General features: G+C 60.5%; 1 protein-coding gene across 3 annotated transcripts in view; it reads right to left on the reverse strand.

Annotated features, from left to right (window-relative positions):
• Window positions 1-998: 998 nt before the first annotated feature.
• Window positions 999-18,435, reverse strand: part of GLIS1 (GLIS family zinc finger 1) — a 223,670-nt gene continuing 206,233 nt past the window's right edge. For 2 of the 3 annotated variants that reach the window (XM_070403337.1, XM_070403338.1), the window contains 6 exons: window positions 15,696-15,806; window positions 12,426-12,558; window positions 8,728-8,881; window positions 4,457-4,635; window positions 3,728-3,895; window positions 999-1,425 (listed from right to left, as the gene is read on the reverse strand). In XM_070403337.1, coding sequence (XP_070259438.1) covers window positions 1,268-1,425; window positions 3,728-3,895; window positions 4,457-4,635; window positions 8,728-8,881; window positions 12,426-12,558; window positions 15,696-15,806 — 903 coding nt within the window. In that variant the 3' untranslated portion in view covers window positions 999-1,267. The remainder of the gene's footprint in view (window positions 1,426-3,727; window positions 3,896-4,456; window positions 4,636-8,727; window positions 8,882-12,425; window positions 12,559-15,695; window positions 15,807-18,435) is intronic. The other variant, XM_070403339.1, reaches the window with a different exon arrangement.

Consider the following 18,435-nt stretch of genomic DNA (forward strand, 5'->3'; position numbering starts at 1 on the left):
AATATACAAAATAAATATCAAAAATATAAGTGTTTGTTTTACTATGGTTGCAAATATAAAAAAATTTCTATATGTGACACGGCACCAGAGTTAAGTTAGGGTTTTTCAAAATGCTGACACTCCGAGCTCAAAGGGTTCACCATCACTGGCCTAGATCTTTCCATCTCACCTTGCCCCCCGTAACCCAGCAGGTGTTACCGAGAGGGGATCGAAAGCCCTTCCCAGGGCTGTCAGGAGCTCGGGGCAGGGCCTGGCGCACAGTAGGTGCTTGTTGCATTCTAGCAGCTGCGAGGCAGGAATCTTCCTTGAGGAATTTTTCCTGCCAGGTGACCCTCAGGATGGTGTGGTGAGGCAGACACTGTCCAGGGTACTGCCCAGGCCTGGTGGTGGGCCTGCTCCTGTGCTGGACCAGGGGAGGGAGGCAGGCAGGGCAGGCGCAGCCCCAGGGGAGCCCTGCTGCCCTCAGACCTGGCCTCCTTCCTCCCTCCCTGGCCGCCTGCAGGGCCCTGCCTCTGCCCCGGCCTCTGGAGGCTGTTTGGGCTCAGGACTGCCCTGCCCTTCCCGCCTGGTTCATCCACAGCCAAACCAGAATTGGAGCTCATCTTCCTCCCACGGGGAAGACTGTGCAGGTAGCAAAGGTCTGGGTCAGATGGATCTGGGTTCCAGGTTCAGTCCCAGCCTTGGTCCTCCTGCCTGCCAATGGGGAGAAGCCTGCTTGTCATTGAGGCCTGAGACTAGTGCGGGTGTCTGTAGGGCTCACAGCACGTTGAGCGGCACGAGACTCAGGCACCCATCCCCACCATCCCCCACGGGGCACCCAGGGCCGGAGGGGTCTCCGTGTGGCCTTCCGAGCCCCACACACGCTCCACTACACACACCTGGGCCGTTCTCCTGCTCCCAGCCTCTGGGCTGAGCCACTAAAGCAGAGCCAGGCCCCGAGTCTCATTTCCAGTTTTTAATGTTTTTCTTGTAAAACCAAAAATAGAAAACTGGCAGGAGAATGGAAAACAAGTCCTGTACACTCTATACACACGAGGTCTGTGATGTAAAGCCATCGGGGAGAAAAGGAGGACAGTCAGGGACCAGGACAGGTCTCGGACCCTGCCAGCACCTCTGAGCACCGGCCAGCGCTGGGCACCGCGGACCGTGTGCAGAGCTTCGGTCCGGCTGCTCAGGCTGGTGCACGGAGGGTGGGGACGCACACCGGCGGGCAAGGCAGCATCTTCGGTGGAGGGTGGTGGTGGGGGGGGGGGGGGCAGGGCCTTCCTCAGGTGTCGGTGTAGATGGAGGGGATGTGACTAAGGCAGTGGTCAAAGGCCCCGTTGGGGAAGAAGCTGCAGTCCTCGGGGCCGCTGGACACGACGTCTTCAGGTGGCTGTGGCGGCAGCGCTGTGGGGCACGGGGCCTCGGCCAGAGCCTCGTAGCCTGTGTGGGCACAGGGTCTGGGCTGGAGAACTCGGGGGTGATGCCTTGTCATCTTCTCGCAGCTCCCAGACCCCACCCTCCTGCTAGGGTCCCTCATCTCAGTGTCCCCTCGGCAGGGCCTGATCTGAGCCCGCTGCCCTTCCAGGTAGGGGATGGGGGAGGCGCCCTAGGCCTTGTATTCCCAAAGGGCCCAGGGCAGCTGGGGAGATAGGCACAGGCTGGCTTGGGGATCTCCCCCCCAGTGCTGGGCTGTGGGGCAGAATGGGGGGGAGAGGTAGGGGGGGTTATCACAGCTCTTGCCTGCAGGGGCTGGTCCCCTCCTGGCCGAAGGACCCCAGCCCACCCATTGTTTCAGGTTCCTCCACCAGACACAGGAGCCCACAGAAGGGACCAGCACTCACTGGGCACCGACTATTGTCTCGGTGAAGTCTTATCACTCAAGCGTCACAGCAGTCCTGGGAGATGAGACTCACTGTCCCAGTGCAGAGCTGAAGAGATGCCCAGAGAGGGCAGTACACTTCCCCAGTTCAGGGGGAGAGGTGGGCTTTGGACCCAGGTCCATCTGGCGCTAAGACAGCTGGCTCTTCCATCGGACATGCTGTCTCCCGGGGAGGCCCTCGACATGAGAGGGGTCTGGAGAGGTCGCCTTATCCAGTCCCTGCCTGCCCTAAGGACTCTGCACCTGGGCTGTTGTCATGAACTTTTGTAGCCTAAGACAGGTGGGCCTCAGCCTTCCTATCTGTGAAATGGGTTTAGGCTGAACTATTCCTAAGGCCCCATGGTGCCACCTTGTTCAACCTTGCATGTCGATGCTCAGCTTGGCAGAGGAGATGTAGGCAGGGTCTAGAATGGGCGTTGGAAATTAGGCTGCCACTCAGCTGGCGGTGGGCATGGAAGCTGCCCCTCGACCACTCAGAACTCTAGGCCTGGCTGCTAAGCAAGGAATCCCACCTTGGGCTGGTGGGGGGCTGGTGGAGGATGGGTCGATGAGAGCTAGCAGAGCTGTGGCCAGCGGCCAGTGCCTAATCACATATCAATCCATATGCGTGCAAACATGGCACACACCCACCCTGTGACTGGGTACACACTAGCCTACAGCATGTATGTGACATGTGTCCATCCCCAGAGGTACTTACACCATATGTGAACACAGTCTGTGCATGCAGATGGGGTTATGGGATGGAGAACCACATGTGTGTGCATGGATGGGGGTCACATGATGGGTACACAGGTCTGTGCACACAGATGACGATGAACATCAGCACAAGCATGATGTGAGCACATGTGTGCACACATGAGCACGTGTCCTGCAAGCTCCTTACACACTCATGGGGCTCACACTGCCTGGAACCTACCCATGCCGGCTCTATGTGCACACGCACACAGACAGGTTCCACAGGCACATGAAGAATAAGACATATGCAGACAAGGGAGCATGCGTGTGAACAGAAAACATGGGTCCACAGCTTTGTGTGTGCTCTTCTGTGGCCTCGGTGCTTGTCCCTATGACTTTATGCCTATACGCCCAACTGCACACGCCCAGCTGCCCAAGGGGCCTCTGGGACAGGGTCTCAGGCTCCCCTCTGTCTTGGGATCCCCACATCCTGCCCAGGCCTTGTAGCTTCCAGCTGGACCTGGGCCCTGGGGCTGACCTGGGTGGGGCTTGGCTTGGAGAACTCAGGGAGGGCCCAGCCCCCCCATCTGTGCCCCTGCTCTGACCAGGACTGGCCCGGCTGGTCTGAGCCTGACTCTGCCTTAGGCTCCCACCGCCCTGCCCTGTCACTGGGCCTCTCCACCCCAGCCAAGGGCATTGCCTGGGGGAGGCCCAGGGCCCTGAAGGAACACGTGCAGCACAAGAGCAAGCACGACCTCCAGGCTCTGTCCCTTCCTAGTTGTGTGGCCCCCCTGGGCCTCAGTTTCCTTATCGGTTACACGGATCAGTGCAGTCTCATTCCCTGCCGGATCCCCAGGGCCTACAACTGTGCCTCCCACACATAGTAGGTGCACAGTAAATATTCAAAGGGAACATCGACTAGACTGAGCTCCAGTCTGATTGTTCTGCGTCTTCAGAAACCTGCCAGAGTCCGGACGAGCGAGCCGTGTGAGGCTGTGGAGGAACTGACTTTGGGCCGGGCAGGGCGCATGTCCCCATTCTGTGGGTCCTGGGACTGCCCTGGGCTTCGATTTCCCCTCTGCCTCAGGGGGCTGTCCCACAGCGGTGGGACAATGGGCACCAAGCACCCAGCACAGGGTTGGGCCCTGGTGGGCCTTCGGGGGAGGGAGCCATGCAGGTGGGGCTTACCTGTGGCAGGTAAAGGTGCACTGAGGCTGTGGTAGCCGTTGGGCCGCAGGGGGTTGAAACCAGAGGCCTCCCCAGCCAGGGCGTCCCCACCGGCTACTGGCTCAGCTACCCGGTAGCAGTCGCCATAGGGGAAGCAGCTCTGGATGGAGTGGAAGCTGCCCTGGTACCCTGCAGAGGGAGCGGCAGGGCTGCAGTAACCAAGGAAACGCCCAGGTGGGAGGGCAACAGCTCTGCTACGCTGTGTAGCCAGCCCCCACCCCCCACTCCCTGCAATGCTTCCTGAACAGGCATGATGGGTGTGACTGAGAGCGGGAAGCCCCAGGGTGGAGAGGTGCCAGCTCTGCCCGCACCAGAGGGAGTGGGCAACAGGGCCTCATGGCTGCACCGGACTTGTGGTGGCTGATGAGAGTGCTCTGACGGAAGGGGCTGTGGCCCTTCACCCTTCTCCTGAGATCACTCCAGCAGCAGCTGTTCCCTGCCACTGCCATGCTGCTCCCCCTACTGGGAGAGCCCTATCAATGAACAAGCTGTTTTTCACCCCTCAGCACAAACTTCCTCCAGGAGTGCCCCTGAGTCTGCGTGTTGAGTCCCTGACTCTGGCTTCTCCGGTGAGGCCTCAGGGCCTGCTGTCACTCTGTTGCCCACCTGCCTCCCCCAGGTCGGGGTCCCATCCTCTTGGGCACCTAGCAGGAGTCCCTGTGGGCAGGAGAGGCCGCAGCCAGGGCTTACCTTGGGGGCTGGACAGAGGCGGGGGTGGAGGGCTCTGGAAGGGCGGGTAGGGTGGCTTGCTGGGGAGCGTGGGGAAGGGCTGGCCCCCCGGAGAATGGCTCTGGGAGGACGGTGGCAGCGGCGGTGGCCCAAGCCCCTTCAGTGGGCTGACCATGGGTGAGAGGAGGCCGGGTCCCAACCTGGAGGAAACAGAGGCAGCTGTGAGCAGGGTGGGCTCAGGGGTGGGGGTCCAGAGGCATGGTCACTGCTGCTTGCTTCCCTCCAGCAACGGTGAGCTCACTAGCTGGCCTGCTCGACCTTGTGACAGTATAGGTAGAAGAGGAGGATGTTATTTCTGACTGTGTTCAATCTGGAATTAAACTTTAGATCTTGTAAGCACTAGAGCCAAAGGAGTCAGGGAAGGAGAGCTGCTGCCTGGTGTTAGGACTGGCAGTAGGGGCACGACCTCTGGAGTCGACAGAGCTGTGTTTAAAGCCGCGTCTGCTCTCACTGGCCACGTGACCTTGGGCAAGAGGCCGATGTCTCTGAGCCAGGGTTGCCCGCAGGGTCGCTGTGTCCCCTGCAGGACAGACTGCTGCTCTGACCCAGGGCTGATGCCAGCCTCCCCTGCTGCATCCCGACACTGGCTGTGCGTGCCGCTCCGGCACCTGGAGCGTGAGTCCGGGAACAGCCACAGCGAAAGCCTAGGCCGTTCCTTAGCAGGAGGCCACCCCACGGCACGGACAGTCCACTCACTGAGCCTCCGCCTCCCCCTCGTGTCCTCACAGATCAGAAACAAGGTCCAGAGAGGTTGCCCTGGTGAGTCTGGCCACACAGCACTGACGTCGTTACGGTGAAAATAACACGGGTAAAGCAGTGCAGGCAAAGCAGCAGGACGATGGCAGGCACACTGTCAGCCACTCGGTGAGTCATCATCGTTGTCAAGACGAGGGAAGGAAAACCAGCAGGTGGCCTTCATTCCCCTGCCCGCCGCTTTCAGGGCCTCGTGTCCGTCCCCGGCATCTCTCCTGGATCACGTGCTGCCTGGCCCACCCTCCAGGCACGGGGTGTTAGCGGGACAGATGAGTGCCTCTGAGGAAGCAGGACCATCATCAAACAGGGAAGGGGTTTGGGGAGAGGCCGTGGCTCCATGTCTGCAGCTCTGCCGGGTCCTAGCTGCTCCCTTCAGTGGGGGCATCCAGCCATCACTGCGCCCCCCTAGCCCCCACTGGCCGTCCCCACTCCGGTGTCTGGGCCCACCACTGCGAGTGCTCTGAGGGCAGCAGCAGGGCGACCTCCGCACGCGCTGGGTCCCCAGCCCAGCACCTGACACCCTGCAGGGACACTTCAGCCTCCTCCTGTTAATGAACTGGACCCTCATCAAGGCCCCATGAAGGAATTGTCATCATCGTCTGCGTGAATACTGTTAGGCCTGTCTCACAGGGCTGGCAGGGGGGCCCGGGTCTCCCACTCTGCTCCATAAACTGTGAGGGCGTGCGCCAGCTGTGTGCCCTCCTCACCGGTTCTCCAGGCTGAGACGGGGCCGAGGTGTGGCCAGCAGGGTGGGGCCCGTCTGCCTGATGCCCACCCCAGCCTGGTACCCACACTCCGGCTCTCCCCTGATTTCCCGCTGGCCCCCTCCTGCGGGCGGGCCAGGCCCCCATCCTCTGTCCCCGGCGCTCAGCCCTGGGCCTGGCACGCAGCAAACAGCTGATAAACACTCACAAACGCGTTTCTGAATTGCTCAGCCACAAAACCCAGAGATGAACGGCACTGCAGAATCACAGAGAGCCAGATCCGAAGGGGAACAAACATGCATTCCCAAAGTTTGTGTTTCCTGCCTCACACCTGCCATAAACCCACATTTGCCACCTTCACAGCCAGTGAAATTAAACAGAACGCGGCTCTCTCCGCAGCAGACGCGATGACTGCGGTTACGCGGCTCCACCTGAACCCTTTAAAAGGAAACAGATCATCTGGAGCTCCTCTTCTGACTCATGCAGATGACTCCTAAATCAAATATTTTCGCTCCAATTGGAACCTATAAAAATTAATATAAAACCTCACTGGCCTGGCAGACGCAGGGCTTCATACCTCGTACGGGGCCGGGGTAAAAAATACCACCCTATTCGGCGTCTTCCCTGAGCCAGAATAAATAAATTTGGTCATGAAGTCAGGCCCTCTCAGCATATTTCCGAGTGAATCAGATAATTCTGTCAGGCCCTTTAAACTCCCAGCAAACCCCAGGGAGCCGAAAGCGGCCTTCCCTGTTGACTTTGGCAGGAAGGGGAGGCTGCAGGCCTGCCCCACCTCCTCTCGGGGCTGGAAAAAGAAACCCATTCAAGCCGGGCTGGGCCTGGTGTCGGGCTGAGGGCCCCTCTCCCGCAGCCGAGGCCGGAGGAGCCTGGGCGCCGGGCGGCTGGGTGACTGGAGCCCGGGCTCCCGCAGGCACGGGTGGGCGAGCGAGCCGGGGGTCCGTCTCGGGCTTGTCATCACTCTGCCTCCATTGCAGGAATTCCTGACGGGCACTTACGCGGGCGGGCGGGCGGCAAGCAGGTGACGGATGAGGCAGAGCAGAGCGCACGTGCCCAGAGATGAACGGCACTGCAGAATTAAGGAGAGCCTCCGGTTTATTTTGCTTTGGCTGGAGATGCTTGGGGCTGGCTGGTGGGTGAGCAGGTGGCCTGCGCTGGGGGTGGGGCTGGTGTCCCGGACGCTGTGCTGGGTGACACATACGGTGTCGGCACATGCAGGGGTCTCGCCCTTCCCCCAGGAGGGACCGAAGGCTCCCTTTACAGAGAAGAACTCAGGCTCCGGCAGGGCTTGCTTTTCTGGGTGCCCCTCGGGCCCTGTCAGGCTGCCTCCCTGTGGCTGTCCGTGCCCTCGCCACCACAGTCTGCCCTGGCTTCATGTGTGGCACCTCTTCCCTTTGGGGGCTCCTCCAATGGCCCCCCTTCTTTCCACCAGCCAGAGTTTCCCTAAATCCTGCTTCTTCCAGGTCACTGATGCCTCCCGGCGATTCTTCCTCCCACCCACAGCCCCGCTCAGGCTGCCATCACCCACTGCCAATGCTGCTCCGGCACCCAGGCTCACGCTGTAGGCCTCGCCTTCTCATCCCCAGACCTGACCACTCACTGCTCAGCACCCATCACAGTGTCCCGCCACCCCGTGACCTCTCTCCCGAGCCTGTCAGCCCATGAAGATCCGTGTCCCAGGACACACCAGGCTCTCACCACGCGTGGCCTTCGCTCTTGCTGCTCCTTCCCCCAACCTCTCCACTCAGCCAGCTCCTACGTACCCTGGAGGCCCGGCTGAGCATCACCTCCAGGAAGCCTTCCGGCCAGCCTCCCCCACCGCACTGGGCTCTCCTCCGGGCCTTCTCCTCCTTCCCTCAAGCACATGTCTGTGTGGCCAATCTCTGCAGGCCTGTCCTGACCCCTCCTCACGGAGCTTCCGCAGGGCTGGGGCCGGTGGCGCAGGGCCTGCCCACACCCGGGGCTTATGTGGACTTAGAATAAAAGGGTGAGTCAGTAGCAGGAGGAGCCCTGGTGATAAAGCCAGGTCAGCCCAGGCATAAGTCGGCCAAGACTGCGGCCTTGGGGAGCAAGGACGGGGAGGAGGAAGGCTCTGGAGCAGGCCCTGGGGGACAGTTCGATCAGTTCCTGCTGGAGGTAAGCGAAAGTGGCCGGGAGGCAGGAGGCAGGGCAAGGAAAGCAGATTTTGGCAGCATTGGAGGCCAGCAATTAGCACATTCACCATTTCCAGCCAATTAAGTGGCCACAGGGGAACCGCACTGACTGCAGGAAGAGGCCGCCCCTCCCTGCAGTGACCCTGCCGTGAGGGCTCCTGGGCAGCCTGGCAGGACCTGCAACGGGTCCCAGCTGCACCGTCCAGAGTGGGGGCGAGGCCCAGTGGGCATCTAGGAGTGGGCAGTGGGCAGTCTGCTCGCCAAGTGCACAGTGTGAGCCAGAGGGAAACCGAGTAAGGCTCCCAAGGAGGCCTGGGTGTGGGTGTGGCAGCCGGAGGCAGGACACCCCACGGGAGAGGAGGGTGTGCACAGGGCGAGGCCTCAAGAAGCCCAGGTGCCATTCCACCGACCTGGGAGGGCTCCTGTGAGATGCTGGGGAGATCGTGCCCAGACCGAGTCTGACGTAGTACACAGTGAGAGCTGCCTAAGCGTTGGCTACTTCCTATCAGTAACAACCATGTGGTGTGAGGGACGCCTGCCCTCACCTGCCTCCCATGCAGGTGCCGCTGGCCACCTCGGAGGAGGGCGGGCTTGCTGTACATACCCATCCCTGGTGCTCTCAGCCGTGGGCAGGGGGGACAGGTGGTGGGAACTGGTGGTGGCTTCCAGTGGGTGGTGCCTGGAAGGGACATCATGCGTGGGGGGCAGAAGGCCTGGTGCGAGCCCATCGTGGGGGGTGATGGAGCCAGGATACACGCCTGCAGGGAAGCAAACAAATACCGCTGGGCTTCGGCCGCTCCCTCGAGCCGGCTGTGGACGACCAGGAGCTGTGTGCCTGCTTATGGAGAGAGAAAGACAAGAAGGGAACCAGCAAGGTTGTGGCCATAGGTTAGGGGCCCAAACAAGGAGAGGATGGGTCCACTCTGCTTTGCTCATGCCCTGGCTTCTTGAAGGGCTGTGCGCGGAGCTGAGGCCTACCCTGGAGCAGAGGCCTGACAAGGGCTGTCAGAGGCCTGGGCGGCCCGTGTGTGTGTGTGTGTGTGTGTGTGTGTGTGTCTATTGAGACAGGAGGACAGTGTGGAGTGGCTGCCTCCAACCTCCGGGCTATTCTGGGAGAGAAGGCGCTTGCTCTGTGTATCTGTAGCCCCAGCAGCAGAACAGGGCTCTTGGACTGGAGAGAAGCAGACTGTAGCTCGGGGCGTGGCCGTACCTTCTATGGGCCAAGCTGCTAAGAGGCAATGGACTACCTTTGGGGAAGTGAACTACCCATCATCCCGGAGATGTGGGAGCAGAACCCGGATGTCCGGTGTGAGGCGTTCCAAAGAGAGGACGCTGTGCTAGCTGATGGCAGGCTGGCCTGGGGGCCACGGATGGGTGAGCAGGCTGGATACTGCTCACCAGGTCTCCCAGGTGATAGCAAAAGAAAGTCCATTTAAAGCCAGGGGCAGGCAATGCCTGGCTGCAGCTCAGATTCTGGCGGGGATGCCTCCGGTCCAGGCTGCACTGTGGGTTGGCTGAGGCCCGGCTCCGAATGGGTTCCTGAGGGCCCTCTGCCTCTTGGCCCCTGTCCTTACCTTACCCCTGCCCGTCTGAGGGACCACTGCTCCCGTGGCAGCGATGCCACCCACCCACCCACGGGCTCCCTCGCCCACACCTCCTTCCCCAGCTCGGCCAGGCAGGCCCTGGAGGGGATTCAGTGGATGGAGCTGGCTTGGCCCTGCTCCGCTCACCACTCTTGCTGCCATCTTGAACCAATTTGGGGGCCCAAAAGCTTGGAAGGACTAGAATCCTGATAAATCCTGCACCCTCTCCCTCAGCCATGGTGACCTCATGCTTCTCACGTCCTCACTGCCTGGGTCTGCTAAAGAGCCTGCCAGAGAAGCCGCCAAGGTTTCCCGTGAAGACTGCAGTCCTTCCTGATGAGGGACAAGCTCGCAGAAGCTTCCAATAGTCAGACAATGAAAAGTAAATGTCCCCCTCCCCAGCGCCTCCCTCGCCTTCACCCCCCTTCGGGACTCTTCCATCCGAGCACTGCTTGACACTACCCCTGCTCTCCCCAGCCTTTGTCGGCCTCGGTCCAGGTCCCTGGTGGCCCCGCCTCCCGAGGACGAGCTCCTGAATGAGGCATGTTGAACATGTGAACAGACAGTGGGTGGGAATGAGGGGATCACCACCTCGTGATGGGCAGGGAGAGTGGGGACGCCATGGGGCCTGCCAGGCCTCTCCCCAAAACGCACCACTTCAGGCTGTAAATCAGTGTCATCAATCATCAGCCATGAGTGCTTAACCTCTGGCCCTAACATCTGTTCCCAACTGTGCTTCAGGCATCTGCCGGGCGCCGCAGCAGAACCCAGGGCCGGAGCTTAGGAGACCAGGACTCCTGGGTTTGCCGGGCTGGTCCCTCCCTCCCTGCTGCCAGAGGTCAGGGACCAGCAGGGGGCCTGGCACACACTAGGTGCTCAGTTTGGCAAGGTGTGGCGAAGCAGCAGACTGTCTGGTTAAGGGCACAGCCTGCAACCAGATGGCCTACGTCCCAGCCTCTGCCATTTGCTGGCGGTGGGACCTCAGCAAAAAGTGGCTCGGCCTCACAAGAGCCGTTTCCTCACCCAGAGAGGAAAGCGCAGGGAGATGGGCAGGGAGAGTGGGGATGCCAGGGCTTGCCAGGCCTCTCCCCAGACCCACTTCAGGCTGTAAGAAGCATGTGCTCGTTGAGGTTGATGTAGGTTAACACTTGCGTGTGTGGTACCTGGAACAGCTCCTGCACAGACTCAGCAAATGCTGGCTGTGCATTACTCTGAGATGGATAAGTAAAGAGTTTCTCGTTCGCCGTGAGCCACAATGATAATAATGGTGATGATAAAATGGTCAGTCACGTTGGGTTTGTAAAAGCGATCACATCTGTCATCACAGCAGGTCTGGTGGGGGGACCTGCAGCCCCAGGCAGGGAAGGCACGCTCACTTGCTGTCAGACGGGCCTGGGCAGCTGCTGCCACCCAGTGCTGCTCCGCCGTGGTGCCCCTCAGTGACCTTGTTCTCGGCTGCATCATGGGCCCACTGGGGACTGAACGGAAGGACGTCTGCAAAGTGACTGGAGCAGCCAAGTGCTCGAGAGACGGTCACTGCTGGCCCTGGGCTGGCCTCCGGGAGCAGCAGCTTCCCATCTGGGCCTGCTAAGGTCTCCGATGGCCTGAGTGCTCTCAGGGTGAAAACGATGGAGCTGCAGGAAGCTACCGCTCCTCAGCCACAGCCCTCTTTCCTGCTGAGCCTCAGAATCCTCTCAATACTGAGCTTCCCGCAGTCTTTGCCCGCTGTAGGGAGCTGGCACTGGAGATGTAAGCCTTCATCCCTGGGCTGGGTCACCCCCTACCGTCCCTGCTGTTTTAGCAACCCTGACCCTGTGAGAAGCAGCCTGGGCAGGGGAGGAGGGTGGGACCCACCCTGAGCTGTCCCCGCCCTGAGCTGTCCCCGCCCTGTGGGCTGCCTGCACACACACTAAGTGCTCTGTTGGTTTGAAATCTGCTGCTACTTCAATGCTGAGAGGAAAGAATAAAAAATTGGAAAATAAAAAATGTTTAAAACGGTTGTAGTAATTCAAGAAATCCCAGAGGGTGGGAAGAGCTTGCTGCTCTGATCCTGTGGTTTCTTAGGGGGAGTGGAGGGGAGAGCGCACCGTTGTCAGCTGGAAGCCACAGGCCACACTGTCCTGTCTGGGCTGGAGTCCCTGCCGGGGGCCGTGGGGAGGGATATGCAGGCTGCCTTGGGGGACCGGAGGCTCTGAGTCTGGCTGGAGGAGCCTTGAGGGGCCCAGGGGTTTGGGGGCATCTCTGGACAGAGTTTAGAGTGAGCCGAGTGATTCCGGCCACGTCGTCGCCCACCTCACACAGCCTCGGTTCTCTCCCCTGAGCACAGAGTCCCGCTGGGCAGTGCATGGGGCCGGACTGAGGCGGGTCCTAAAGGAAGGGCAGGGGCTGCCTGGGTGGAGAGGAGGCTGGCGAAGTGTGTACAGGGCTCGGAGGAAAGAGGGAGCGCAGGGTGTTCAGAAAACTGCGTCCAGCATGCCAAGGGTGTCAGGAGGCGCCAGGAGCACCTAGGCCGCGAGGCCTCTGAGGCGGGGCTGAGAGGAGCCTGGCTCCATCCCCTGGGAATGGGAGTCACAGATGAGTGTGAAGGAGGGTCTCCCTCAGCAAGTCATGCCTATATCGCCCCCGGGGGCCCACAGAGCACCGCAGTCCTCCTGCGGGGCTGGGTGGCAGTGAAGGCCCTGCAGGCTGTCAGCCTGGCCCTGCCTCCCAGCACGCATACCTGGGAGCAGCTCCTGGCCCAAGGCTCGGCCACCCTTCCCGTCGCTGGCAGCCAGCTGTGTGGACGCGTGGAGTTGCTGCAGGGCCAGACACTCGGTCAGGACGTCGGCCTCAGTATCAGGGCCCGCGTGCAGCTGGGGAGCAAGCACAGGGAGAGAGGGTGTTGGCACGAGACAGCTGGCCCCCAGCAACCTCGCTTTAGGGGACAGGGCAGGAAGGATGGTGGCCCCAGGGCAAGACCCTTCACCTCACTGTGCCTCAGTTTCCTCATTTGTAAAATGGAGCTAATTGTGTCCCTCGGAAGGTTGTGTTAGTTCAGGCGTGAGAAGCAGATGCTACGACGAGGTTGACCAGGCAAGGATTTTAATGGGGAATGTTTACGTGAGAGCTGGGCAGGCTGGGAGAGACCAGACCACCTTACAAGCCTGACCCCAAGGGCAGGAAGGGAAAGGAGGTTGGTGGGAGCTTCCTAGACGGGTCATGGGAAGGGGTCTTGCCTCAGCACCAACATTAGATGGGTGTCAACAGTGCAGCTGGGGCCTCCCATGGGCACGTTCCCGTAGCTGCCACAGTGTGAAGGGATGGAGTGGGAGTGAAATAGAGTACATAGAGCGTTTCCCTCCTGCCTATCCCACCCCCACCATCTTTCTTTTTTCTTAGCATAGATGCAGCGGAAATAGTCCAGGGCTAGGGACAGAGGACTGGGTTCAAACCCTCCTCCATCGCCTCTTCTTCCCTGTGTGACATTGGACAAATGCCTCTCTGGCTCTCCCCTCCCCTGCCTGTAGCAACAATAATCCCCTCACCCCGCCTGCTGTGAGGACCAGCAAATGATGGTGCAAGCACACCTGCTGCATGTGCCGTGTGAAGGGCTCGCTGACTGCAGCTGGCTGAGTCTCACAGGGTCCCACAGTGGGCACTCGACCCATATATGGCCCTGAGGTCACTGCCTCAGAGCAAGTCTGGGCTGGCACATCTTTGGCCAACAACCCTCAGCTGTCCCTTAAAGACAGACTAGAGCCTGGCACCTCTCCAGATGGGGCCAGGTGGGGAGGGGCGGGGCTGACCGGGGCCCTAGGGACACTGGGTGAGGCGTGGGCGTGCACCTGGATGGGAAGGGCCCCTTCTCCCAGGGAAATCCCAAGGCCCGACTCTGAGAACCCTGAAGACTGACTTGTCCAAATCCTCATTTTACCAGGGACAAACCCGACCCAAAGAAAGCGAGAGCCGTGCCTCCTGTCGCCCTGTGGCTGAGAGTCAGCCCCGAGGGTTTTCCCACCCTCTCAGCCAGAAGGGCCAGCACCCAGGTTTGGGGAAGGCATGCCCAGCCTCCCAATGGGCTCTCAGCTCCTTGACCCAGCAGCTGTTTTCCATGTAAATTAAGTTTCTGGCAAAAGAGGGCCTAAGCATGCCTTGCAGACCGCAATGTCGATCGGATTAGGAGCAGCAGGAGAGGAGAATTAAGGGAGAAAAGCATTTCTAATTCTCTCTGAAACGCAGTGGGGCTGCCAAGGAGCTGTCATAATACAAGGGTCGCCTTACCCAGAAAGATACATCATCCCCGATGGCTCTAATGGATGCTTATTGTTGGGAGGTTTGCAGCTCGAGGCTCCAGGTCCCTGGGGCTTGGCGTGAGCCAAGCATGGGGCCTGGGAAAACCAGGGCAGGATTCGGGTCCTCGGGCACCAGGCCGCCGGGGACAGACAACCCTGGCATGGAGCCTGGGCTAGTCCTTGTCCCCACTCAGGCCCCTCCCATGAGAGGGGTCGAGAGAGCTCAGGCCCTGGAGATGCTGGGTCTAGCATGGGACCCTGGCTCCGTCACTCCCATGTTGCACAACCTGGGCAGATTTGTGAACTCTCTGAGCCTCCGTTTCTACATCTCTAAAATGGGGAAAATAGTGCCCACTTCCTAGGCCTAAATGAGACACAGTCTGAGAAGCACCAGACACGGGGCTGAGTTTAAGTCGCCCTCCATTCCCGGGATGTGGTGTTTTTACCCCCGAGCTGAAGGTGCCTGCTTTGACCATGTCCCCTCTGCTCTCCCGCTTCCTGGCCCCGCTGCCTGCAGGATGAAGACCAAAGTCTCAAGCCCGCTGTCTCCCCACGACTGTCTTTCCCACGGCTTGCTCCACCCAGCACCCACTCTTGGCACCCCCAGCCCGTGACTAAAGCGTCTGCTTTCTCCAGCCTCCAGCCCTGTCTCTGCTTTATCCACGGCCGTACCCATAGCTCTGAGAACAGCGCTTGGAAGACAGGGGTGCTCCATAAATCCCTGAGCGAATGAATGGGCTCTTCCCACTCTGTCACGCCGACACCCCGGATTGGGCCCTGATGTTTCTCTTTGCCCCATAACCTCCTGGCTCTCAGGTGTGGCCATCCCATGCCCCAGTGGTCCTACACAGTATGGGTAAAACCCAGCCAGTCGGTTCTGCCCCAAGTCGCAGCCCCGTCCCTTCCGCTGTACCGGGCCCCTCGGCAGCTCGCACACTCCTGTCCCAAACAGAACCCGCTGCTTTCTCCTGCAAACCTGCTTCCTTCCTAGACTCTCTGTCCTGGTCAGGGGCACCACCCTCCCTGCTGCCCCTCAAAGTCTGGCACTGGTGCCTCTCTGCCCAGTGCTGTTCTAAACCCTCCACATGCATTTATTTACTCACTTAGGCCTTGTGACAACCCTGGGAAGAAGTTCTCAGTTGCCTGAGTGGACAGCTGAGGAGCATGAAGGAGGAAGGTACTAAGAAACGTGCCCCAGGCCACAGGGTAGTGGGAGAGCCTGGCAGGCTGGCTCCGGATCTCACACCCCTGCTCCTGGTGTGATTTCTTCTGAGACCCTCCTGTTCCCACCCTGACGGGCTACGGCCCGCTTCTCTGTGCCCCTGACTGTTCTCTGCATACCTCTCCTGCAGGTTTTATTAAATTATACTGAATTCACTCTATGTCTGTCTGTCACCCACCAGGTCCCCATTAAAGATGGGGACCATGGTTTTCCATTTATGCATCTTCGAGCCCTACACAGTGCCTGATGTCAAACGTTTAATAGGTGAGCCACAGTGAGTGGGCAGAGGGATGAGAGAGGAGTTGGGCGGTCTGGCTGGCTGGCGGGGGTTGAGGAGGGGTGTGAGGCAGATGGTGGACGATGGACAGCAGCACCCTTGGTGAGTGGAAGGGCGAATGCACACAAGCAGTGTGGGCTCCTGGCGTGAGGCTGGACATGGGGCGGGAGGCCAGTGGGGGTGTCTGCAGAGCTGGGCCTGGAACAGAGGCCGGCTTACCTTCTTACGCACCTGCTGCTCTTTGGCCGAATGGGCCTTCACGTGCTTGCGGAGGGAGCTGGGGTCCGTGTAGCGCTTGGAGCAGCCAGGGATCTGACAGGCGTATGGCTTCTGTAACATCAGAGAGCAGAGGTGAGTGAGTGAGGGGCCACCTGCCGGGCCCCAGGTCCTGCTGTGTGACCCGCGGTGGGGAGGATGACTGGCGAGGGGCAGGCTGCAAGCTCATGCCGTCCCTCCCTCCATGCCCCTGGCCCGAAGGGGTCTGACTGAGCCAGCCCTGCTCAGGGTTGTGGGGAAGGTGCCTGGCCTGGTAGTGAAGGAGGGGGTCTGCGTCTCAAAGCCAACCGCACGCTGGGACCTCAGGTCAGTTGCCTCTCCTCTCTGAGTCTCACTTTCCTCCTCTGCAGAAGGGGCCCACGGAGGGTTCTCCCCGCTCTACCCTGGCTCGGAGGAAGAATACCCTTCACAGCCCAGAGCTGCAGAGAGGCAGCAAGGGCACATGGAGTGAAGTGTGGTGGCTGCCTTGGAGAAGAGGAGGAAGAGGACGATGAGGAGGAGCAGGGGGAGGAAGAAGGGGAGAGGGGAACAGAGAGGGACAGCATGGGGCAAGGGGCATAGACATGGGGTCAGGCTGGGGTATGGCAGGACCCCTGGCTAGGAGCAGCTGACCACCCCTGGCAATGGCGCCAGAGTCCCCAGACTGCCCTCTGATCCTTCCCCGACAATCATGGGAGGCCAGGAGGGAAGTGGGTCTCCGACACAGACCTGGGGCGGCTGAGCATCTGTGCCCCTTACCCTTGGGGCTCCATTGCTCTCCTTGAACAAATCCATGCCCACTGCCTCCCTTGGTTCACAGAGCTGGCCATGCTCTTCCAAACCCTCCATGACCCCCCTGGTGCCCTTGGACACAGCCCATCGCTGGCCAACAAAGACCCTTTGTCACTTGGGCCCTGCTTAAGTCTTCACTTCTCCTCCTGCCGCTGCCTCTGGCTCTCATCACCTCCCCTCCGAGCCCACCTCGACTCTCCTTCTGCCTCCACCTCTCGAGCTTCCCACGGAAGCACCGTCCACCTGCGCTGCTGGGCTTGTCCAGCCTCCTTCTCAGGGAGGGTACCTGGTTCCTCTCAGGCCCCAGGACTGACCCAGGGCCGGGTTCTGTGGGCATCACTGGATTCTGTGCTCTCCCAAGGGGCTTCCACAGCACCCTGCTTGGGGACTCCAGCGGCTACTGGGCTCGAACTCCCCCGGGCTTCCCTTTTTTACACATCCAGTGGCTCTGATTTCTCAGGGCCCTCTGGCCTCCAGTGGTGGTAGAGGGTCAGGAGAATGTTTGCAAGAGGTGGATTAAGTATCAGGGATTGCTGTGCCCACCAAACCTCAAGGTAACCCAGCCCTCTGGACCCTGGTGAGGTTGGTCGGCCTCGGACCCACCTCGTGGGGAGAGGAAAGCAGAAAGAGACAACCATACCTTGGTGCTGCCACGGAGAGTTGCCAGTTAAAGAAACGGAGGAGAGCAAAAAGAGAGACAGGGCAGTGAGCGGCTTGCCTTGCTGCAAGGAAGGTATGGGGCGGATGGGAGACAGTCCTCCTCAGACCTGCCCCCCCACCAGCCTCACAGAGACGCAGGCATACATGCACATGCAGACAGACACAGGGCCCCGCTCCACAGGCCTGACCCCCACCCCGACATATGCACAGACACACACACAGCCCCTCTCTCACGGGCCTCAGCCCATCCCGAGCCTCTCTCTCTCTTGCTCTCTGCTCTGCCCGGCTCTAGGCTCTGTCCCTTGGGGATGCTGATACAAATCCACACGCTTTTGTCAAAAAGCAAACAAACAGCTCCGCGTGCAGCACACTTGCCGGAAAGGGCACCAGGCCCATCTCTGCGTTTGTTTTTCCAGGGCCTGACGTGTGCAGAACATTCCTCCGGCCCAGCTCCCCCAGGCGCCCTCAGGAAACCCTGCGCGTACCCCCGCAGCAGCCAAGTCCCAGGCCTGGAGCCCCTGCCGAGGCCCAAAGCCTGGGTCCTCATGCGGGCTCTTGGGGTCCAGCTGTGAGGAGTAGCCCCGCAGCTCACAGGCCTGTCTGAGCTCCACAGTGCTCTGGTGCGAGCGCCCCTCCCTGCAGGCCTTGTGAGCACCTGCTGTCCCTGCTCGCCCAGGCTCACACGACCCCTGGGGAAGCCTCTCCACTTTGCAGATGAGGAAACCGAGGCTGAGGCTTTGCTGCCTCTCGATCCGCCGCCCTGAACGGTCCAGAGAAGTGGGCAAAGGAGGTGATCAGCCCCATCTTGCTGATGGGGAAACTGAGGCCAGAGTAGGACAGTGGTTTATTTAGGGAGTCTGTGCAGTCAAGAACTGAACCCTTCTCTGGGTGCCTGGGACACAGCCGGATTTGGCCCGCATTCTGTCAGGGCGTCATAGGGCAGGCAAGGAGGGACTCATATTTGCAGTGCGGACGGTGCATCAGGCTAAACACCCGTCACTGCCATCGATTCCCATCTCTCTCTGGCAAGGTTGGTGTTTGAGGACACAGCCCAGAGAGGAGAGGCGGCATTCCTTGGGCCCCTGGGGGCAGGTGGAGGGGCAGGTGGAGGGGCAGGGTTAGGACCCAGGCTGGTCCTCTCCAGGCTGTCCCACCACTTTCCTGCCCACGGAGAGAATCCATGCTCTCTGGTGCCAGAGGGGAGGTGGGGACAGGCCCGGGTTCCTCTGGAGAGAAGACCCAGACTCCACGG

This window comes from Myotis yumanensis, unplaced genomic scaffold (genome assembly GCF_028538775.1).
Source record: "Myotis yumanensis isolate MYYU_CA2020_CCGP unplaced genomic scaffold, mMyoYum1.0.hap1 SCAF_2, whole genome shotgun sequence".
Taxonomy (NCBI): Eukaryota; Metazoa; Chordata; class Mammalia; order Chiroptera; family Vespertilionidae; genus Myotis; species Myotis yumanensis.